This window comes from Tyto alba, unplaced genomic scaffold (assembly GCF_018691265.1).
Source record: "Tyto alba isolate M040663 unplaced genomic scaffold, T.alba_DEE_v4.0 Super-Scaffold_1000006, whole genome shotgun sequence".
Classification (NCBI taxonomy): domain Eukaryota; kingdom Metazoa; phylum Chordata; class Aves; order Strigiformes; family Tytonidae; genus Tyto; species Tyto alba.
This window is the reverse complement of record NW_024881272.1, coordinates 23,390,893-23,416,006: the sequence shown is the minus strand read 5'-3', so window position 1 is coordinate 23,416,006 and position 25,114 is coordinate 23,390,893. Positions and strand designations below refer to the sequence as shown.

General features: G+C 41.3%; 1 protein-coding gene across 19 annotated transcripts in view; it reads right to left on the bottom strand.

Annotated features, from left to right (window-relative positions):
* The window catches only part of PTPRF (protein tyrosine phosphatase receptor type F), a 389,043-nt gene that overhangs the window by 233,429 nt on the left and 130,500 nt on the right, over window positions 1–25,114 (bottom strand). For all 19 annotated transcript variants that reach the window (XM_033000823.2, XM_033000824.2, XM_042803813.1 and 16 more), the window contains one exon: window positions 20,719–20,880. In XM_033000823.2, the coding sequence (XP_032856714.1) occupies window positions 20,719–20,803 (85 nt within the window). In that variant the 5' untranslated portion in view covers window positions 20,804–20,880. The remainder of the gene's footprint in view (window positions 1–20,718; window positions 20,881–25,114) is intronic.

Genomic DNA, 25,114 nt, shown 5'->3' with positions numbered 1-25,114 from the left:
CTCACATATACAAATGAGACAGAACTCCTTAATGAGTAAGAGTGCTAAAATATTAGCGATCCATCAAAAACACACAAGTTTGCATGCAACAACTACAAAAGACTGAAATTAATTCTACGGAAAGAACATGCATTTAATTTTGCAGAAATCGTCAAAAGGGAGAGTTTCTTCCCCAAGAAGCTCCTCTAATCTCAAGGGCTTTTTCTATTTCTGCCAAGTATGCTCATATGGCAACTGAAAAAACATTTGTGACATTTGATTTCAAAAGTCCGTACACCTAAAGAATAGTTTTCCCAACAAAGTCCTTAGATAAAAGTTATTTTCTGTGGTTTAAGCAAGACCACCACTAGTCAAAGAAAAAACAGTGAGCTAGCTGATGGGCAAAGCACCGGCACTTTGAAGCACTGCAGAGGTCACACCATGGCAGAGAAATCCTGCTCCGTAAGCTTTGATGTAGACCAGCCCACAGAAATATCTTCGTTATTTCACTGAAGTGCATTGCTGCTGAAGCCTCTTTCTTATCCAGTGTTAAATAAGCTGTTACTGTTCTTTAATATTAAAAAAAGAAAGGATTAGTTTCTCTGTCAGCATTTCAGACAAACGTGCAACAGGCAATACAGAAGGTCCTATGAGGGTCTAAATTGAGTTCACATTCATTAATACATCAGTGACTTTCAAACAAAAAAACCCAGTCAAACAGCATAAATTCAGCTCGAACTCATGCCTGCCACAGAATTAGCACAAAGCTGGGGTAAGAAACCCAGCATTCAGAGATTGGGTAATGAGGTGGAGATGCAGAAGCTCACCTTTCCACTCCACCTCCCTTTGCTTTTGACTTAAAAAGGCTCTCTCTTTATAATGTAAATCATGTAATTTATACCTGCAGAAACACACACTGGAGGTTTTTTTACATGTGTCTCTAGTGAAGGTTATACATTGGAAAGAAAGTCTTGGTTTGGTTTTAAAATACTGTGGAGATCACCATTAAACAATTTCTGAAGAAAGCCACTGCAGTGGTTTAAATATCCTGAATGCCAAGAGTTGAGAAGGAAGAACATCTGCACACATTTTTATGGTCCACTCAAACCTTAAGTGCTTTCAAGCACACAGCATCTAGTATGCTGCTTTAGATTTAAAAGACATGTCTATAAGCAGCCCATATCATGATCTTCTCAATTTATCTAAAAGTTCCTCCACTTATGTTTACCTCATCCAGTTCCAGCAACAAACACTGCAATTCCCAAGTCTCCTTGACCCTTCCATAAGACCAAGAGCAGTCAAAGAGCTAAAACCCAACCAAAACCTAGAATAACTATTTGAAATGAGTGAATTTGCTCTACCTCCAACTGGCTGCCAGTACAGAGCCCTCAAACACCACCTGCCCAAACCAGCCAGATTTCCCCTCCCCTTAAACTCTTCTGGCTCATTCATGTTTTTGTTTCTTCTGTGAACTCATACAGCTGCAAACGCACGCCTATAATGCAATGCCCAAAACATGAACACAAGATTTTTCTTGAAACATGGAGGATGCTGGTGGGGGAGCACAACCAGCACCAGCTGCCCATCAGCATTCAGGGTGCACAGCTGCTCTCGGTGGCATCCCTGGAATTCAGCTTGGCTGAAGAAAAAACAACCGCTACTGTTTTTTTCTGAATTTTCACCTAACCACTGTAGCGTGCCTGTGTAGTTCTGCCCAAATTCTTCCATGTGTTTTAAACACTTCAGTGAAACAGTTAAATCTCAACGTTTATTTTGCAGGAGTGCCCTTGTTTGCACCGCTCCCTTTGTTGCCATCTGTCAGGCTTCCTCAGTGAAGCTTCTTACAGGGAAAACATCAGTAATGGCAAAACAGCAGGAATTTAGGCAGCCAGCCACTCCCTCCTCCTGCCCTTAAAAGGTTTGTGTTTGCATAATTTTAATAGGGATCCCTTTTTGCTCCGACACAGACACTGACTGCAGTATCAGCCACATCCAGATGGTGCCAATACTTCAATACTCCATTTTATGTTTTTTCCTCTAACCAGTGCAAAGCCTCTTCATTTTCCATTCCTTCTTATCACTCACCCTGATATCCCACAGCTGAGGCAAGAACATGCAATACAGTGCTGTGAGCCCAACTGTTAAAGCAGAACGCCCCAAATCATAGGGGATTGCAACAAGCACCCTGTCCCCATGCACACACACAAACATTAACAGAATTGCAAACTCCCCTGGCTGCTCATACACATGCTCAGGAAAAAACAAAAGCATTGCTTAACCCGTGTTATCTCAGTTTCTCCTCTGATTCAGTATCAGGAAGGGCACCTGTCTCCCCCTCAAATCCTCCCCATTTCAAAGCCAGTACTGCAGACATGCCTCACACACCATTTCAGCACAGTCCACTACAGCTCTCACAAGACCTTTTTCCTTTTTTTTTTTTTTTTAAGGAGGGAAAGACTTTTTGAGTAGGACTGCCTGTGTCACATGCTTTCTGAAGTGCTAAGCACTTCACTTGAGCTATGAATCATCATCAGTGACAGCAGCAGAAACATCTTGTCATAAGCAATGAAGAAACTTCAAATTAAGTATCCCACCAAATAATTTACAGAGATTGACAACCCACAGTCAAGAGGACTTGCTTATAAAAATAATTTATAATTTTAAAATTATTGCAGGAACAAAATACAACTCCCCAGAAAACTTAAAAAACATTAAATCACAAGATGCAACGGTGCAGGAAGGAGGTGAAAACAGAAGACCAGCATGTCTCAAGCACTTCTTGGAGCTCAAAAATGCAAACATTTCTCACATACCTCTAAGGTAATCCATCTGCAAACATGTCAAGGGAAGGTATTTAAATTTCCCCAGGCAGATGCAGCTTTTCCCTCCTGTTCAGTATTTTTGCAGCTTAAAAACTCAGTGCTCACAGCCCAGTCTCAATCTCCATATTTCTTATCAAGTCACAGAACAGAAAGCAGCTCTTCATTGTTCTTCCAAGGGATTTGTAATACGCGCCTCGGCATTAACATTCACTCGATAACATACAATAAAGACAGTTTGGAACTTTTTGTAATCTGCAAAGTTATGTGGTTTTTTCCCTTTGATAAATGCTCTCATGATGTAACTGGAACAGCACTATCTTCTGTACTTAAGTTACATTTTATCACTTTCCCTTAACATTTACTCCCTCTATAGATTACCTCCCCTTTCGCAATTAGGGACATCTCCATGCCATCTGGAATTCAAACCTCTGGGACACCAAAATCTGCCTTAACCATAAGACTTTTCCCTCACGGAGTCCTATGCCCCATTCATTACACTTCTTCCAGATTCTTCAGCAAGAAAACCTGGCAATTCACACCACTAGTGTCCTTCACCGCACACAGACCACTCATTCCCAAAGCCCTTCTGTATAACACACAGAAAGGAGCTGTTATCACATACTCAGAGTTCTCCAGTCACTCAAAACACACAATTAAACTTGAAATGCCTTAGTTTCCTTGATTTCACTGTAGCCAAGCTTACACACACACACAGGCTACATAATCTACATCATTAAAAATAACTTCCTATACTCACAATATCTTGCTGCTTCCAGCTATAATCCAACACCAGAAGTTGATGTGCTACTTCAGACCAAATAAAAGTACTCCTCTGGTTTCTGAGCCCTTTCACCTCTTTTCAAACCTCTTCATAAGGAATAACGTCTTGGTGCTGCTGAGTCTGGCCCTGTCATCTCCTTGGGAAAAAAAAAAAAAATCCCACCCAGGTATGGTCCTGGAACCTGAGTCCTTGTAACAATGTTGTGTCTTGGATAAGCTTTATTTGTTACTCAGCATCCAAAAGCAGCACTTCCGTTTTCTAGTAACATGTCCAGGTGCAGCAAGTGCTAATAGGCTGCAGAATAAATTATTTTAGGCATGTGTGTATGTGTGCAGACTGACTTTCCAGTACACACCTTAATGAAGATCAGAAATTGTCAAGCACCCTGCTACAAGTAACCTAAAACCTGGCATGTACACTTAGTAAAATGTTCAAGGGACTTCAAAGACCTCTATCAATATAGAAAAGAGCTGCATTAAAGTTCTAATCCTTTGAATCTATCAAGCATTTCCAAACACAGGGGGACAAGTAGCAGGATTTGTTCAGCCGCCCTCATTGCGTTGTTCTCAGGAAAAAGAGTTCCTCAGTCAGTCAGCACACAGCCAGCACAGGTCCCTTCCGTCAGCTCGCTGATTTAAGTCAGAAAATCGAAACCATGTTTTTTATTGTGTGTGTAAAAACACTGTTTTAACTTGGTGAAAACCAACACACTACACCTCTGAGGGGCACTGGCACTGAACGGATCCAGTCTTGTTTCCCCCAACACGTGCCACTGTACTTTGGTCCTGGACACGGCAGAGCCGGGAGAGGGACGGTGCGGGTGCCGCGATGCACCAGCCGCTGTTCGGGTATCCCGCACGAGCTTTGTTTTCTGCACCGTGGTCGCGCACGGACCAACGAGGCGAAAGCCCCGTCCCCGCCACCGCGGCCTGTGGTCCCGGCAATGGTGGTTCAGCAAGGGCTGTCCTGGGCGATGGAGCTCGGTGGAGGGAAGCGCTGAACACATACACAGGCCGGCAAATGGGATTCATTAATCAGGCTCCAACTGCTCCACTTCACTAGACGGGAGCTCTTTATAGACACTGCCTCATTTATTTATTTTTTAAATGCCTAGATTAGTTTAGGGTGAAGTTGTTGAGAGATACAATTTGTCTGAGCAGGTATCTACAGATCATTGAATGAACGCTAACCAGGCTCTCGCGGCCCACAGAAGAAACCCACCGTGTGATCTCCAGTGCAAGAAAAATTAACCTTTTTACATAAAATTTAGCCACATGCACACCATCCCTGGCAGCCCGGAGGTCAAAGAGTTGGCACCTATTATAACACACTCAGCCCTGCCTGCAGGCAGAGCAGCAGCCTCTGCTTAGGAAGAGCAGGGCCCTCAGATCAGAGGGAAATCAGCAAGCGTTAACTAACCTGGCATTCAGCTGGAGACAGACATTTCTATCACAAACAGCCTTTTCTGCTCACATCTGTGAATATATGCATATTTTAAAAATAAATTATCTTTCATTCAGATTAGTTACTAGAATATCTCTTTCTCTGCTGAAGCAGATTTGTTCCTATAGTTGTATCTACTGCTATTCTGGGACTTGGTATTGTCTTCCCACTATTGCTGCAGAAAATGTTCAGAAGCTAATTGCACAGTCAAGTCCTTTCACATAATTTTCACTTTGACAAGAGTAATTAAAAAAGCTAAACAGCTTGAGAACCAATTGATTAGGTCTGTAAGCAAAGCTCTGTTTGGGCAATCCTGAGATGCACGTGTACAGAACAGCAGGCTTTCACAAAACACAATGAGGAACATGTTCCTCAATGTTTGTGATTTAAGTGTCAGATTCTTGCAAGATCTTTTTTTTTGCCCACTTCCTATCATTTGGTATATTCATATATGTGCTTCACATATACCATGCTTGGAACATTCAGGAAAATTAACCTTATAGGACAAGTTAAATAATATTTTCCTTCCATCTCCCATGTATGCACAGTCTCCAAATAGTCTAGGTTTGCAAATGGTCTCCAGCACCTTCCATCACAGGAATGGAACTACACGAGACCATTTTGTCACTAAATTTGAAAAAGAATGAATAATGACAACTTCTGAATTTTTGCTGCTTTGTATACCTTTCACCACAGAAAAAACATTTTGAAGAGGAACTCTATCTGTAGACACAGTCTGTGATATGGTGTTCAATCACCCATTTGCTCACCTTAAAACTGCTCTGAATCCTCCATAACAGGACTTCTAATATCATTAAATTTCAAACTACAAAATTGAAGTTATAAAGTAAAGGGCTCCAAAATTACTACAGATGTACCAAAATAATGAGCTTATGAGCAGTAATGAAATGGAAACTCTTGGAAGCCTGAGGTTACACACAAACTTAGAGATGTTCCCTACAACTTTTATTAATAAAGCTAATTACTCTAAAAAGAGAAGTTGAAGGGTTTGTCTTTAAACCATTTCCTTCTCAGTAAGTTTTGGCTTGTTACTGACTACATATTTGAAAAATTATCATGAAATCTGCAAGGTTTAAAGCTAGTGGGAACTTGGAGCAACAATAAATGAGAAACTCTCTCCATGCACAAAAAGTGGTCAAACATCGGATAGCTCCGAGTGTCACCTGATGAGCAAGAAGGTGCTCGTGCTCTTCAAAGCCAACAGCTCTGGTCTCTGTATGAGTATGGGGCATTAGATGAAGATAAGAGGTCAGGTTCATGGCAGAGGTCACCAACATACATGAATCAATCTTTGAACAAAGCCTCGGTACCCTCTGAAAGAGAGCTGGGTGCACGCATGCTGGTCTGCAGAGTGGTTTCAAACAACAGAAATCTAGTGTCAACAGCTTGGACTTGGGTCCCGCTCTTCACAGTAGCATCCTACACCATTGCTCCAGGCAGAACCAGGGACACAAACCCAGTTTCTCTGGTACAGAAAGCCAAAGATTGACCTAACCTTCCTACACAAGTTAAATGACAAATCCTTCAAGGAGAGTCAGAAGACATAAAGAGGAATGTGTCTTTACATAAGTAGATATGCTGAAAGAAGCCATAGGAAGGTTTCACACATTCACAAATGTGATAATTTAGATGACAAATGTAACAAATTAAACCCAGCTTGTTAGCTAATAGAATATTTAATTACATACTATGAAGGATCACTTAAAAAATGGTGAATTTAACCAATTATTTTCAGAAGGTGTGAAATGTTTCCGAACATGAGTTTTTTTTAATGTCTCAGCACTGTCCCCCTGCATCTTCTTCCACCTTACCCTGTTTATAGCTCTATTCAGTAATAGTTTTTACTTGTTTCCTTGATGTCTTAATTTCCTACAATAATACATCTGCCATGAATAATTAAGCAACACATTTGCTGCTTGCTGAAAGCTGAACAAGTGCTATAAATCAGTTCTGGGACCCTCTGCCAGCAGAGACACAATCAGTGATCTGCTAATGTTGCCTTTTCTTTTTGCAGGTGAGAGAAATAGAGCACAGAAACAGTGGAGGAGTCACTCAGTAGCACTGTGGTCCCTTGCCCTGGCACTGGCACTTTGGGAGAGCACTTGTCTGTATCTTCTCTTAAGCAGCACGACTCCCAGAGCCTGTTCTAGCATTTTCCTGGTGAGGGACAGAAAACTTAAACGTACTATAGTCTTCACATTTACTCGTTTCTTACTTTCTCACACTCCTGGGTTGTTCCTGCTGCTTCATAGGTAGGAGGAGGAGAGCAGACGAAGATGGCTTAAGTGTGCATCATTCCCTTCTCAGCACCAAAATGATGGGCTGCCGTGGGTTCTTTGCTGTATTTCCACTCATCTTCTGCTGCCTGCAGTTCAACACATGATACAGGCTACAGGACGGTAGCAAAGTGCTGAAGGATCATCTGTAGTCAGGCCCATTACACCCTCTGAAGGTTTATCTTGCTGATTCACATTCACCCTCAGACAGCTGGGCATGCTGCAGTTCTCACTTTTTTTGTATATGAAGACTGATGGAAGATAAGAACGAACTACAAAAACAACAGCGATAACACTTCACTTCAACACTTCCACCCGCATGCATATCAGAGGAGAGAAACAATAAAACAACTTTCCATTACTAGAACAGCATTCACCTTTTAATTTGAACGAGGTTTACAGTGCAATCACTTTAAAGAAAGATCAGCTGCAGAGTGTGTGAGTCTCTCCAGCTTGGCAGAGCAGGGATATTAGAAAACTAATCAAGCCCAGTTATCCAGCCAGGCCTAGGAAATGTCAAGGTGGCCATTATGATTCCACATGTCTTAATTTGAGTATCTCCCCAGTTCACTAGAAGGTGCAAAGCCACAGAAAGTTTTTTTAAAGGTCAAAATGCAGAACAATTCATCATTAAATTTCCCTACAAAACACCCTCATGCAGAAACAAACTGTATAATGTTCCTGGTTTTAATTCTGTTGACAACAGATTGTACATATTTTAAAAACGTAACGCTTAGCAGCTGTGCTGCCAGTCTGCAGAGTTTGCATATATAGTTGTGATATTACCATACTCTATTATTCATAACAGGCAACAGACTTCATTCTTGGTCTTGTGAAAAATAATTGCAGCTTGAAGCCAAAGTCTGGCTGCAAAAAAAAACACCAACATAATGGCTAGAGTTTCCAGAATTCAGGAACTCATGTAGTGGCCTGCATCTTGATGTAAATCAATTAATTAAAAAGACAAATTTCCTCTGATCTGTTCTTGAGAAAGCTTTCCAAGAAGCACATGGCTCTTATATGAAACCCAGGACAGGAGAAGCTTAGGTGGGCATACAGCTTTTTCTTATCCAAAACTAATATGCAATGAATTAACCATAATATTTTAACACAAAGCATAAGAGATTCTCATCTCATACAGTCTCAGGACTCCACTCAGCAGGCAGAAGTCCACAGGCTGATGCACAGTTATTCACAGGAAGCATAACTACTGAGAGGAGAAGGAAAAAAAACCTTACACACCTTCCCCTCTCCACCATCACTGACATTAAAAGCATTCTACACAAACACACATTTTCAATACATTTTCCCTTTCATACACACAAATACGCATTAAGACAGGTTTTAGTCAGAAGGTCTTAAAAGATCTACAGCATCCTTTGCAATTGTCCCCCAAAGCACTTTTTGCTGCCAGAAGCTGTTTTAGTGCACCCCAAAAGGGCTGCTGGTCAGGGTTGCTCTAGACAGCAAGCAGCATTGCTCTCCTGGAACGGTCCCCCAGGCAGACCCTCCAGCCTGCTCTGCTGCAGTATGAGCTGTGTCACGCAGTCCAGCACAACCACATCAGCTTCATTAGAAGTACTTGACAATCACTGCAGAACAGCAGGGACATTTGGTGCTATGACGGAGACAGGTTTTGGGGCATTATGGCAGCAACCACCGTACACGCACCAAAACTCCCTGCCCCGGTGCAGCAGCTGCCTGGGCAGCAAAGCTCCTGCAACTGTGAAGGTTCTGACACAGACCTCTGTACATACTTATAGCGTGGTAAAGTCTCAGGGCAGACAGCTATCTACAAAGACATAACATGTATGGAGAAAAAAAACAAAACAAAAACAAAAACAAAACAAAACCAACTAAGCCTATAGCTTCAAATTTGAACCACACATCTTAACAGGCATCTGAAAGACCTTCAGTCAGTGCACAGATGTAGGCAAAAAGATAGCTAACCTATGAGGTTTCATTAGGAAACTACATATAGAGAATGTTTTTAAGTCTCATTTTGTTAATGTCATAATCTCCTCATCTGCTTTTGAGGAGAGCTAGAAAGTCAGAGAAGGTCACTGAGGAGGACTAAGGGCCTGGAAAACACTTTCACACAAAGCTACAAAGTCACATGGAAGAGAGCAATTTTTACTTGAGAGGAGGATGAAAAAGGACAGGATAAAAATATCAGAGTATGAGGTGACCTAGAGAAGACAGACAGGGAGCCTGTACCTTCCTAGCTCATAAATGAAGACAAATAAACATTCAATTTAAGAAATAACACTAGCAATTTAAAACCTATATGAGGGAACGCTTTCTATTTGCATATGAGATTCCAGAAATTCCTCCGGAAATTCAATTCAGTGCTCAGCAATCCTTCCTGTCAGCAAACGTTGCTTAGTGCCTGACCTGAACTTCCCAGCTGCAGTTTAAGCACTTTATTTCTTCTCCTATCACTGGATGGGGAGGACCGACTTCTCAAATTAGTCCCTCCCATCTGGCAGTGGGATGCTCAAGATGAGATGTTGTTTCATTGAAGGCCTTATCAATGTGAGCAGAGTAGAAAGACTGTCTAATGTGTCTTCAAGATGGTACTCCTCATTTCTGCATATCATTGTGATGTCTGTCCATCTCAAAACAGCATGGCATTGTTGACTCATGTATGGTTTCTGATCCATTAGCACTGCAAGACCTTTTCTGTATACAAGCTGTCTAGGCAGTTGTGTCTCATTCTGTATTTATGTAGCTGATTACTCCTATTTTCAAACATCTATCCACATTTCTCCTTATTGACATGCATCCTTTCAGACAGTTTCTCCAATTTGTAAAGATCATTTTGAATTCTAATGGTGTCCTCCAACATGCTTGCAGCTCTTCCCAGCTTGTTGTTGCCTGCAAATTTAATAAGCATGTTCTCTATTCTATCAGAGAGATCATTACTGCAAATGCTGAATGCTACCAAACTGCCAAATACCCACCCTATGAGCAGATGTTTCACAGGAAAAAGTCTCATGAGGGAGCACTGAAAGCTTTACTAAAGATAAATGACATCTACTGCTTCCCCATTCACAAAGTCTGTTACCCTGTCATTAAAGGAAATTAGATTGATCTGACCTTGACAAATCCATATTGGACATTATTCCTTTGCCCATGTGGATATAACAATATTTAGAGTTGTTGCAATTAATGCTTTACAGAAGTAATAAAAAAAGTTCAACTTCTTACAAAAATTTCTAATTTTACATAGGAAATGGGAACCAATTTTAGTGGGATGAAAAAAGGCAAGAGTACGGTATCTTTCTTTTTGCATCTCCCTAAAACATGTAGCAGCCATCACTGGAGGCTCATGTTGGAGCAATTCTGGCATAAATGGACATTGAGTTTGACACAGTCCAGCAGTGATTATAACACAAAACAAATCATAGTCTCTTCTGCAATTTGACATAAACCTGGAAAACACCATGTGGTATACTGCATATTACTCTTCATATAGTAAGTGGAGTTTCTTAAATTCCTCAAAATTACTCAGGAAACTGTTCTCATGCAACATACTACAGATTAAAGACAATGCCAGAAGTTTTAGCTAAATTTGTCTCAGAAAAAATGTTTTATCGGCAACAGAAGGCTGTGTGTCTTATTGAAAAGATGTTGAGCAGTGCATAGATGCTGACTGAACAATACATATTCCTAGGGATTCTGTCTTAACTTGTTAAAAAACTCAAAATCATACTCTGCTCCTGGAATAAAGGCACACAACTCTTCAGCCATAAGAAAAGAAGCATATCTTAGCATTTGAGAAAAAAATACAAACTTAGGCAGCTAAATATGTTAAATGTTTCATGAATTTACTAAAGCAGAATCAAGGTTCAACAGGCATTGTCAAGAAAGACAAGTCCAAACCCTTGTGGCCTACAGTACAACCACAGAGCAGCTTCAACAAAGAAAACTGTTTGTACAATTGCCTCTAGAAACAGACAAATGCACTAGAACACAAACTCCATAGTATCGATGTGAATTAATTCCCTCTGCCCACATTACTGTCTATGTGCTGTAGGATCTGGAGGACTGCCTCTGCTGTGCACCACTGGGTCTTTGAAAGGCTGAGATGAGAGCAGCTCTGGCTACATTCACAGAATGAACACATGGGAAATTTAGTTACACACAAGCTCAGACAGCATCCTTTATTCATGTCCACTTAATGATTTACCATGAAATCTCCTTTATATTATTCACCAGCTTGTTTTCCTATGGGTCACTCACTTCTACATATCAAGTTCCATTTTCTCTTGACTGTTGAGGCACATCTGTAGTAATGTCAAATGTTTTCACAGACATTTTAGACCTGAGACTTATGAATAACAACAGTTTGTTTTACAGGGTACAAAAGTATTTTTCTTCTCTCTTTGTTTTTAAGAGCATCCAAAGACAATTTTTGCAGAAAGATACAAAAAAGAAATGTCTGACTCATAAAATACAGCCCCCCAACTTGAACTCTGGCTAAAGACCAAGCAGAGCACATTTCAGCCATGAAACAAGCTCATAAAAAGTTTAAAACAACAGGTTATATCTAAAGAACTTTGTGCAAGCCCTGATAAACTGTAATGGAGCACTAAAAAGTATGTTGGAAGTCTATCTACAGCATATATAAATGACAAGTCAACAAGTAGGATCATTACCTGTTATGCCAAACAGGAGCAAAAGGAGCCTTTCCATCTCTTGGACTACCCCCATCATCCTCCCAAGAGCCATAATAAACTTTTTGCAGTCAGCATGTCAAGAATGAAAACACTGTGTCAGGGCAAGGCATCCCAGTCCTTTACATGGGAATATGAAAGTATCATGAAAGTATCTTCTCTGTTTTCTTCTTCAAATTTTACTGATTCCCCCCTGCTAGCATACCTCTCTCCCTGCCCCTCCCCATTTATTAAATGTTGTGTAAATCAAATGTGGTGAATGCACAAGGTAAGTTCACATCTCTATGGGTTTTCTTGCATCCTGAAACTATCAAAAGCTGCTCTTTGATGCCAAATAGGATTAAAATACATAATCATCTTCATCATATCAGTATTTTGACTGGTTTCAGCATTTCACAAAACTTTCACCACTCATCATTCAGTTCTTCCAATGATCCTCCCTCTTGTAAATTAAACACTGTATAAGTACAATATGCCTATAGCCTTCTCACATCCAAGCTGTGCTTTTTTTTCAAATATAAAGATCCAAATCCTTTCTGAAACCAATGCATGGCAACTCTCATGTTTACCTCAAAAGACAGAACTTCAGTTTCAAATTTGAAAATGAAGGAAACACCATCCCTGCCTTATGTACAGCCCCACAATGAAAGCAAGAGCTTGGTGGCACGCTCACATCTCCCACCCGCACAAGCCACCAACTGGGTTTGACAAGTGGGTGAAAACAAACAGTCTTACCTGTCAGGCACAGTTGTGCTAATGCCAAGACTTAAAATGGTTATTACAAATTGAGTTTTTCAGGGGCAAAAAACCTACATGAGTAAAGTCGCTGAATATTTCATGGCCTCTCAAAAATCCCTTTTTCAAAACAACTTTTAGCAGAAATAACACAACAGTTACACTAACAGTTGAAGTCAATTTGGCTAAAAATAAATCCAAAGAAAGCACATAGGTGTTCTGCACTCTGATATCTAAATACAGAGGCTCAAAAGTCATTGTCTTCTCCTCCCCACATGGCAATTAAATTGCAAGGGCTTTTATGACTCACCTTTGAGGTGAACCAACAAAGTCATCACATGTAGACAAGAGTTTATAATAAAAAATTTACAATAAAAGCACAAAAGCAAGCAAGAATAATTCCCTGAGTACCACCTTCCTTTTAAATTTGCAGCATTAACTAGTGCCAACAATGGACTGATTATGGTCCTTTCTATGAGACCATGGCTACTTCCAGAGAACCCAGTATATCGGCTCAAGTACAATAACCACACATAGCAGAGACAAACAAAGACCAAGCCTCTTCTTGACATGCTAACTTCATCCAGAGCACCAACTGAGTACAGTCACCCTTGGTGCCACGAACCTCTGTTGAAAAATGGTGGCATTTCCATTTGCTTTAGGTTTTGACCAGGTACTATCTACACATCTCAGTCCAACTTTACAAAATACATTCCTTGAAGTCATATTGTTATTTACTGAAAAAAAAACTTGAATAATGAGTAACATGCAACGAACGGCCATCTGAAAAGCACAGCAGGACTGCAAGTTCATTCCAGCCTGTAGTACATGAAACGGAATATATTCTGTAATTATTTCTTTCTAATACTACGCGAGTTCCCCTTATTGTGAAGGCTTAATGTTACGATACATCAGAGAAAGCCCAAATGTAACTGACATTCAAAACAAGATCTAGCATTGCAGGCTACAATAGTTGCTATATACAAATGCAAAGCCATTGTCCACTGTAAAATCTGCTTTGATTTAATTTAGTAATAATATGTCAGTAAAGTGTGCAAGGCAAAAGACATTTCTAAGACTTGAAACTTTCAGTAAGCACCCTACGGTGTTTTCACACCAACAAAATAAATGAGATTTGTCTTTGGCATAGACAAAGCGCTGATTCTCGCAAGTGGCTAAATACAGCATTCAATTAAAAGTACACCACTGCTTTTCAGCTACTGATACATAAAGACAGACATCTTACTAGAGAAAAAGCATCCATGAACAGATGTTTTTTTTTTTCCTCCTTTTTAAGCCCAACATGTTCACCATCAAAAAAGATTGACTAACATTTTGAGCAAACAAATTTCATACTCTTGGTTCTTCACAAAAATGAACTTGATCATCTTATATTACAGTATCATTCTGAAGCATCAATATAACAAACAGATAATCAAAGAAGCAGAAAAAGCATCCCTATTACCACTTCATAGCTTTTTACGACTGCTCAGCTAAAACACTGAAAGCTCCAGAAGACCTCATACTTTTCCCCCATCTGACATGAGTAGTATGAGTAGCAAGCAGCAGCATGACAAACAATATCATTTTAGCAGTTTCCTGGCACTCCTTTCCATCTGCAAATAATGTTGACATCACTACTACAGGACGTTTTAAAATATCTCCTTAAAATACTCATAGCAGCCTCTGCAAATAGTCATAACTGATTAACATCTAGGAATAAACGCAACTAACTCGCAACTAGAGTTGGAAAGTAAAGGGTAAGCTTCACCAAGATTGGTAGACAACTAATAACAGCAAGGGAAGATTACTGTACAGAATTACTCAGATGACTGGATAAATTGAGATCCAGCAAAATGCATTATGATGTACTTAAGGGCAGATATTCATAAGCAAAAGCCCAGGTCACACTAATAAAATAGGAATTTGCATCCTGGGAATCAGAGGCCCAGAGAGGGATTCAAAGGTCATTGTGGACTGAGCTGTGTTGACACCTCAATGCTATGGGTAAAAGGGCTAGAGTGCCATTGTGCCATGGCAAGATGAGGCTACTTTTCTTCTTGGTCCCAGTGCCTTGACTTTAAAAAACATACTGAAAAGTCTGAAAGATTAGTGAAGAACTATAAAAATCTCTGATCAGAAAAACCAAGTCCAACTCATTTTTCTACAACAAAAAGGACAAACTTTCAGTTTGTCTAACTCCTCCACTCTTACTCGCTTCTCAGGGAGATTGCGTTAAACAGCAGGAGTCTCCAGACTAGCTGACACAGGTTACAACACCCAGTGTCTGAACCAAAAAAAAAAAGCATCAAAGCCTGAAATAAATACAGATTTGTAGAAGTAACGATTACTTGCCATTTTTACAGATCACATAGGAGATGGGTAAATTCTCTACCATTTAGTCTTCAAATCGTGATTTGATAGCCTCTTAAAAGCTATGTGCTAGCTCATCCACAGCTGTTAGAAGTAGATGCAGAAATTACTAGCTGAAATTATACAGCCTATGCTGTTCAGGTCAGAGTAGAAGATTACACTGATCTGATTTCTGGCCTTAAAATCTATGAATCTACACCAAAGATAAAATTTTAAGCAGGTAGTTTTACTATTTTTCTATATCACCAAGCCAATAAGCACACTCTCACTCCAAGAATGTGTATTAAATATATCAGCCCCTCAACATTTACCACTGTGCTGGATAACTTACATGGACACTTAAACATAGGAACTCCCTTGTGAAGACAAGAGAGTAACTGGCTACGCAGCCAAGTCTGAATGATGTGAACAGCAAGTGAGGCTGCCTAGCCCTGCAGAGCAGCAGTAACTGGGTTAAACAAGGAGCCATGGCATAGATGCAAAAGTCAGAGCCTACACCATGGTCTGCACCCAAACCACCGGCCCCAGGATGTCCCTGAAGACTGACAACATGTTCAGAGCTGCCTGAGAGCAAAACCCAGAGTGAGCTTGTCTGACGTTACTACACCACCTCCCAGGGCTCAGGAGCCACCATTTGCTGAAGGCTAGAAGATGACACCAGAAAGGGATCACTGCGCCATATATTTATTGCTGTTCTTGCATCCTCCACAGGTCTTTGTACTGACCATTGCTGGGTAAGGGACTGGGGCTAGGTGGACCTTTGACCTAGCAGCTGATGTTGACTAATGAACGATGTTGGCTTTAACAACCATAAAAAAGACAAATGACAGTGCTGTGATCTGTTGTAGGTAGCTACCCAAATCCACATGACTCCTGCAAGTGCTGCAGCTAGAAAGGGCATGGCTATAAATGCAGAAAAAGATCTGTTGTCTACTCTATACACAGTGTTTGCTCTCACAGCATCCCTCCTACTTTGATGTCTGCAACGTTCAGTTACAAGCAGGCAGCATTTAGATATTTTACAGAAAAGTGCAGAATCCATTTATACCTAAATATATGTATGATGAGTAAGGACAACAAAAAGAAACCTGCACAATAACTGTAGTTAATATTTCAACCTGTCCCTTAATGATGCAACCCCCCAATGCCTCAGGTACAGGGGTTTTCCTAAACAATATTTTACATGTTCTTTCCACTGATGGAATTTGTCAACATAGTCAAGGTAGAATTGCAGAAAACTAGTATTTACATGCGCTGCAATACCTGGATCCGATCATACCAATTATACATAATCACTACATGCAGTGTTTGGGGACAGGCATGCAAACAAGAAACCAGGAAACAGAAACTGATGCAAGGCAGCGGCAGAGAAGTCTCAAGTCCGGCTTTGGGGATGGGACCCTGCTGCCCAGCTCTGCAAAATGGCTGTTTTCCAGACTTGCACAACAGCAAGTCTGTCCCGCAGGGTGGTGCAGAGCAGCTGTATCTGGAGCTGAGCTGTTGTTGAGGCATCATTCAGGTTATGAAGCAAAGGCGGTAGAGCTGAATCAGGGAGTCAAAACCTGTCATGCTACTCCCAGGACCCAGAAACACAAAACAGTGACTGCAGACAGCAGAGGTGGGGCAGCACAAGGGGAACCAAGTGCCACAAGAAACGCTCCAGCACTCTTCTGTCCAAAACCTCCAGATGGCACTTCAGGTGCCATGCAAAATCCCTGGCAAAAGTGCTCACCTGGAGCCACGTGTCTAGAAAGGCCATTGGTACTCTTCCTTTTTCCAGCCTTTGTAAGTATCAACATCTCCCTTTCCTATTTGCTCTTTTAATGTGTCTCCTCAATCCAATGAGCATCCAACAAACATGGTTGGTTGAAAAAAAAAAAAAAATCTGTAAAACATGCATACCTTTCAGATATAAAGCAACCACCTCTTATAAGGGGCAGGGCAGCCTTGAGACACTTCAGATTTAGGGTCCTTGCTCAGGTGGTGGGAGCCAGAGACATGCTGTCACTGCTGCAAGCTCCCCCCACCCCCTCAAACAAAAGCCAAGTTTGCTCTATCTATAGAAATCAAAAGGTGCAAATTGTTTGTTTACCACATATCACTTCACAGGTAGTTGGCCTAATACTGTCTTAGTTCTTTGCTTCTACAAGGTCACTTTTGAAGTGGTTTTCTTCCTTAAGCCCTTTGAAATTCTATGCAAGACAAAGCAAGATATGTTTCGGTTTAAAAAGATTTTGGATGGGTCACCTAGTCTTTTCCTTTGGCTAATGGAAGCTGTGTCCATGACTTCAAAAACAAAGCCTAATTTTTAAAAATTCAAGCCAAAAAGGAAACACATTACTGATCATTTCCGATGACAGTATTGATTTTTTCCTGTTTTCACTGCATTTTGTTTTGAGGGGGGGGATTTCTTTGTTTTTATTTTATTAGAGTAAATTACATATTTCCAAAAGCAGGAAAAGAGCATCTTTTAGCTGACAATTGAACTGAACATTAAATGAAATTTGCAAAGCCATTTTTCCCATGCATAATCAAAAGCTGACAGACAGGCAAGCACAGAGTTCATAAAAAAAACACAAGCAAGCTGAGGGAGAAAGTGTAAGACAGCCATCCTGAATCAGCTCTGAGCTCCTCTAATGGAATTAGGGTCACCCTGACAGAAACACAGTCAGATCACAGAGAAAATTTAATAATTTCTTACTGCAGTCTGTAAAAGCCAGGGAGGATTTGAAAGTGCTTTCTGCCAAATTAGCACTTCTGTATCCACTGTTCACGCCACATGGCCCTTCCTGCTCACCTTCTCCTCCCAGCACCCCACCAGAGCAGCCAGGAAACCACCGCTCCTGTCCTGCTGGCAGGGAGGCACCCAGTGAGCCCCTTTTTCTGACACACTGCCACACGTTTAACCTTTGGATGCCCCTTCAATTCCTCAGCCCTGACATTATTCACAGCTCCTGTGAACTCAATTCCAGGAGAGGCATCGTGGCGCACGCCTGGTGCTAATTCCACTAGGTGATACATATTCAATCTGTTTCATCTCAGGCGTTAACATCTAGCTATCTGCCAGCTGCCTAATTGTCAGGAAGCTACAGCAGTGACGCTGAAATGTGTTGCGACAACAGCAGCTCCAAAGCACAGGCAGGGAAGGTAGGGAAGCCCCAGTTGTGGGTGCTCCCTGAGCACCCAGCCGTGAGCCATGGGGCAGCCTGCTGCCAGGGATGCAGCGCAGCCAGTCCCCAGCCTTCCTGCCCTGCCCTCGATCCTCACTGTTCCTATAAAAAGAGATTTTGGGGACTGACTCCAGGAATTCCAGGGATAACTCTGCTCCCATTATCACATTGCTTTTAATTGGGGAAATGTAGGAATGCTTTGCAGATATGGAAAAATCAGTGAAATCTCGGGAACAGCCATATTACATCAAGAATCCATGTAAACAAACAGGCTCTGACTCAAGCCAACAGGACGCTTAGGGGACCAAAAAACTGAAGACTATGCATATGGAGTGCTCCCTTCACACAGCATCCCTCTCTAGCTTTTACAGTAAACTCCAGTGTGCATATATTATCATACCTTCCCCTTTGGCCCTTTCACTGCTGTCCTGAACCAGCATCTTACCCGTCTGCATCACTGATGGGAGGACATGAAATATGCAATGTTTGGGGATGATTTTTTTTTTTCCCCCTGCGGAGACACAGAGCAGGCCCTTTCGCACAGCTCCCTGTCACTGAGAGTCGGTGGCAAGATTCAGTGGGGTAAGATAATAGAAAAGCTGTAAATTGCTAAAATACACAGATCAACACTTTCCATCCTAGGAAACTCTTGGTTAATCTGTGGTGGCTGTGGTGATTAGAAGGTCGCTGTCCTCCAGATCGGCCTTCCAGATTAGGAAAAAGTAATTCAGAGTCAGCCTGCACCAGAGAAGGCAGCATACATACAGATACGCTTGCTTCTCAACACGGAAGTGTTCCACAGCTGAGACACCAATATTTGGATCTGGGCCAGTAAAACAGGGCCAATTCTGTTACGTTTAAGCAGGTGGAAGTATTCCACAAAATTAGCAAACCATGTCTACTGCAAGTTATCTTCAGGCCAAGAACTGTCATACGACAACTCAAGCTCCATCACCTTCTGCACACCTGATGGAGTGATGCTTCTTTCCTTTGCAGGGACCAAGATAAAGATAATGAACCTCAGTGAATTTTTATACACCTCAGAAAATTAAACATATACTTCTGTGTGTCAGACTCCAAAATGGACTAGAGTGTGTAGACATAGTGATCTGAACAAGCATCTGCCAGAAGCACCAGCAGCCAGGGAAGCAGCTCTGGTAGAAGACAGCTGCTGCCCCCAGTTTAACTGGGCAGCTCAGACTTAAACAGAATACATACTAATCCACTGGGGGTGGAAGTCATCCTTAGTGACTTGTGAATTTGTATCTTTCTTCACATTCCCCCTTCACTCTTCTCTCCAGCTTCTCCAAATTTACTCCTTCACGTTTAGGCAAGGACATTTAGGGCCCCCAGTCTGTTTTCTCCATTCAGCCAGGCTCCTACCAACACGTATCATGATCTCCTTCAACTTTCACAAAATTACGTCTTAATTATAAGCCCTGTAACTAAAGTCGGAGTGAGAGTAGATGGTTGATGGCAGCTCAGGAGGTGCATCGTGGTCACTGCTCTGCTCCAACTTGAACGTCCCAGGAGCTCTGGGTGCTTTCGAAGGCATGGAGTATTAACAACTAACAGAGTCTGCAATGAACGTGCAAACATTTGGACACTGAAAAATTGGTTACTGGTAAAAAAAAGGGGAGGGGGGCTGCACAAATACTTGGGAATAGCCTAGCAAATACACGAGTTATGAAAACCAAGACTATGCAAAGAACCCACATGCTTTCCTGCACTCTGCATGACTCACTCAATTGGAAAATCCTACTTTAAGGTATTTTCAGTAGTTCAGCATCAGCCAAGTTTCTCTACTCTTGTCTGTCCACAATAGTGTTTTGTGCACAGCTTTCTCCGTAGCCTGGATGGGGCTAATCAAAGCCAGTCACAGCAGCACTGTAAGACTATCTGGACAACAGGCATGGACACAACAGCTTAAAGCACGACCACAAGAAAATCTTAAGACTCCACTTCTGCTGAAATACAGATGTAGGAAAGCTACACTAAAAGATAAAAGCTCACACCCTTTCCCCAACAGCATTAAGGAGAGATGTCTCAGTACTACACAAATTAGAAGAGCTGGTAAAAGAACAAGGACAATAAAGTAACAGGGATTACTGTGACCTCAATACTTCTCTCTTCCTCCGCCCCCAATTTTCTTTACTCATCTGTACATATTAGAAATAAAATTGTCATGTTTTGATCTTGCAGCTACTACAGAAACTCCTCCTGTGCTTGAAAAAATTTTGTCAGTCTTTTTAGTTCTACTTCTGCCCCTTCATATACATACTGTTTATCTGCATTGTGTGCACTGGAAAATAAAAAGGAAGGTTGGGGGGTGGTTGTCCTTTAGTCCTCAAGTACCTTAGTACAAATCAAGAAGATTTAATATTGGTTGAAAGCAATTTTGCAAGGTATTCAAGCTTTCTGAAACTGAATGTTACTTACTGTCCGCTCCTGCTAAAGGCAGCATCAAGCAGCAGAGGATGGCTGCTGGCACAGTGAGTACTGGGACGCAGAAGTTAGGCACCATATTCCAAACTGGAGCAAGTCCTCTTCAGCCTGAGGCAAGCGGTCAGTACATCCAGTGTTACAGACACAGACTTACTCCTGCAAACCAAGAGAGGAAGAAAAGGAAAATGATCAAATACGACACACATTAACTGCTGATATACCAAACCACATTGTAAGGACAGCTACAGATACCTTTAAAATTAAATTTAACTATCTTTCCCACTTGAGCAGTAGAGCTCCACATTTATGTCTTCATATCCAATAAGCTGTTTTCAGGGGACATGAGGCATAAATGCATGCCCATCTGCAAGTTTATCTTCATGTCCAGCCTCTATTATGACCTATTAATACATTCTTTAGTTGTTCATACTCACAGAAAATAGTTCTGAAGGTTGAATGTTACAATACAAGAAATATTCTTAAGCTCATATAACTCTTCCTCATTCATCTGCCCAACAGAGACATGATCAGTGGCATAGGTAGGGTGGTTTGCAGTCAACTACATGTTAAGCATAGTTTGGCCCATCCAGCTGGGCTGGCGTACACCAGACAAGTCTCAACAGGACCAAGCAGGAGAACAGATTCAGCTGTCAGTTCACAGGGCTACTAGAGTCACAATAAAAGGTTATTAAGAAAAGTGTCTATAGAGAGAAGCTTTACCCAAAGCAAACACCTAAGCTTCAACCTTGCAAAAATGGAGAGGAGGACTGTCTGAAAGGATTGAGGACTGGATACTCCTCCAAAACAAAGCAAGTTATCTTGGAAATTGGCTTAACTTGGGCATCTGCTTACATATAGAAATACAAAAAATTCCTTGAAACCTAACAAAAAAACGAGAGGTATTTTAAAAGAATGCAACTTCTGTATACCTGCCTTCTTTTCATGAGAATATATTCATTTTACTTGCACGTGAAAGTCCAAGGTCTACCTGTTAAGACAGATTTCAAAGTAGCTCACAAGCTCCATTCCCTCAAAGTGACAATGCTCAGCAGGGACTGGGCCTCACTCTTTCAGTGCTGGGCATCTCAATGTAAGAATCTCAAACGTAATCTCAATGTAAGATTCGTTCAAAAGTTGAGATTCTCCTTCACTAAAGTGCAGGAGTCACCAAAAGTTGGCAACACAGCACTAATAGTGAAAAAAATCTCACGCTGGCAGATGCCAGCCCGAGTGGTGCCCATGAGGACGCCTAAAGCAAAGCATCTGCAAGTGCCCAGGCTGTACGTGGCGCGACCCACCACTCTTACTTGTGTTGGCAGACATTTCAAAAACATGAGTTAAAAACTGCTCTTACAAAGGTATGTTTGCATTTTGATGGGGTTTTGGAAAAGGAAGTGTCATGGTAGTTTGTTGGTTTTGTTGGGGTTTTTTTTGACAACCACTGAGGTTTTGATGGAAGGAAGTATCACATGTTAGGAACATGTTTACTTCTGACAAAAACATAGTGCTCAAAGAACACCAGCAATGACAGTGCCGAGGGAAATCCACAAGAAATCTCAAGGGAATCTACCTAGGCAAATATTTACATCGCATCATACTAACAAACAGCAGATCATGATTCTTCTCCATTCTGTTACTGTATTTGCACAGTAAATCTTTTCACACATTGTATCACACAACACAGAAATCTTTATTTATGCAATGTCTTCTACAGCCAAGACATCTGAAAATACTTTACAAAATAACCTAGTTCTAACCTAGATGCAGAGAGAATACTGATCATCTCATCCTGCTTTTATTATCTCAATGAGAAAACATAAATCCAAGTAAGCTCAGCAGCCAGATTTTGAATACTGCAAAAGAGGCTCTTCGTACCAGCCACACACTCAGTTCTCTTTGCTGCACTCCAACCTCCATATCCTCATTCATCTCTCACCAAAGAATTACTAAAAGCACCATTAACATGTCGTATACCACAGAGACAGATACAGATAGTTGTATCTTTATAGCTGCATAAGCTCTACTCAAGTGGGAAACTCCATTCAGTCCCCAAGCAGTTTGCCCAGTGTTAGCCAGCTCTCCAGATACGGCCCACATGGGAATGGGAAGAAGTGCCTGGATTAAGAATGAAGATTATGTCTCTGAATTCTGCATGTACAGTGCTAATTTGTGCAGCCCACAGAAGTAAACCCACAGAAGCACACTTTAAGTAGCATTATATCTGGCTCCACAGCAGCCAGAATCTTAAGAGGCTACTCTTGGGGGTGAGGGGTGGGGGGGCCATAGCAGGGAGGAGAACACCAAGGGTCAAAATTGTGTCAAAACTAATGATGTGTGTCAAACTCTCTCAGATTAGGACAGAAAATTAGTTTTACAGGTGTTACTGAAAACATCTTAGGCATGTGCCAGACCAGATCGGGGATGAATAGCTTCCATAGAGTTTTTCCTCTTTCATTCACTTCCATTAACAACAAAAGCGCCTGATCTAATTGTGTATCTTGAGTGCAGATTGCTCAGAAGTCATGTGAGTGGCACCTCCACAGCCCTTATTCAAGAGTAACTCTCAGAAACACAAAAACCTCTGCTAAAGAATAGGTGTGTCTCTTGATTTCTCTTTTCTTGCAGCAAATGTGATCAAGCTTCATTCCAGTTTCAAGCTTGACAGATTTATAACTTTCCCCTCAAGCCCCTGAGATACATACTACGTGCACCATGCAAAACTGATGAATTGTCAGTTACCCTACCAGATGCTTTATAGACTTGATCTTTTTGCAACTGTTTAGTGCTCTATAATAATTTAACATCCGTTAGAAAAGTCAGATTTTCTTATGCAAGACTGCTGTCTGTCCCTCCAAAGTTACAAGAGCACTTCTGGCCCTTATACAGGATCAAACTTGGCCACTTCCTCTTTTTGTGGTTGCTCTACCTATGGAAAAGTTGTCTGCATTCAATATTTAAAAACCTTTAAATTGGAATGTTTTAAAATTTTATAAATCTCAGTAGCTGTCATTCTATTCTGAAATTGAAAATACAAAAAAGCCTCTCCCAGTAGTTCAATTCTCCCATTTTTAGAATCGATGTGCTCTCCCACAACAAGACAACCCAATAGCAAGGTGACAGGGTGTCAGCTGAAGCTCAGTTAACCCTTAGAAAGCCAGTGTTACTGACAGTTTTGAACAGCCATCTTGAACCAATGTTAAAGGCTTCCTTTCCTGAGGCAGAAAGGCAGCCTATGACAGAAAGTAGCTATAAACCAAATAATGTTGGTAGATTTTGGTAACGAGCTAAACGGATACAGAGTCAGCATTGCTTTGGTAAAATCAAGTCCAACAGCAAACAACCAACCAATGCTCTTAAGATTCTTGGTATGTCTTTTGCTCCAACAACTTCATGCCTCTTCACGCTGCTCTCTTGCATCTGGAATTCTCTCCTGTGTACCAGACGACCTCAAGTCCCTTCATTTGAAAGCCTCCTTTAATCTCACTGCTTTGGCAGCATCTCACAACTAATATTGCATTTGGGAGCCCAGACACTGTAGAACAAGGTGCTACACATACATTCTCACTGCTACTTCTGCATCTGGCCCTGGCAATATTATAAACTCTAGACCATGCAACCCAAAAGGAAGCCGAGGCTAAGTACTCCAGATGGCTTTGTAAAAACAGCTTTGAGTTTAGCAAGCTGAACTCCTGCCTCTGCTCCAAACTCAATGTTAGAACTTTGGCAGAAAACTAGAAAGCAGGAAAGCACAACAAAAAAATAGCAAACAATTTAAATATAGCTGATTTTGCTCTGGGGCAGGTGGATGGAAAAGAGAGTCTTGAGAAAATTTTTGAAACGCACACTGTTTGATTCTTTCAGACAATGAGAAAAAGCTGGACTCATTTAAAACACAGCCAATAATACCAACAGCTCATATGGTACTAGGAAATTCTGGCAATGAGTATGTCCCACAGGAGACAGAAAAGAGATTAGAAAAAGCAGTCAACTTTAAAGAGTCAAGAGGAATTTCAAACCAGCACTGAATAGCTCATGTCCTCTATGAACTCTTCTGGAAGCTAAACTGAACTGAAGCAAGTGTCACGTGGGTCACTAGCCATGAACGGCATGGTGAAGAAAAGTATCCCCAAAGTAAGCCTGCCTGTTCCAAACCAAGGACAAAAATACTGCACTGAAATTGCTTTTTAAGTTTAAGCTACTTTGTGAAGCAAAGTATCTAACAAGTCAGCTCAAAAATGTTCTCTCCAGGAAGCCCTGTATGTCTGCAGAACTGCCAGGTTCAGTTCTGTGTGTGACTACTGGCACTGCATTTGCTGTGAAACACAGTTAAGAGAGCCTCTTCATAAACTTACAGGGAAGGAAGGTAAGTCCAGTGCATAGGCAATGTCCT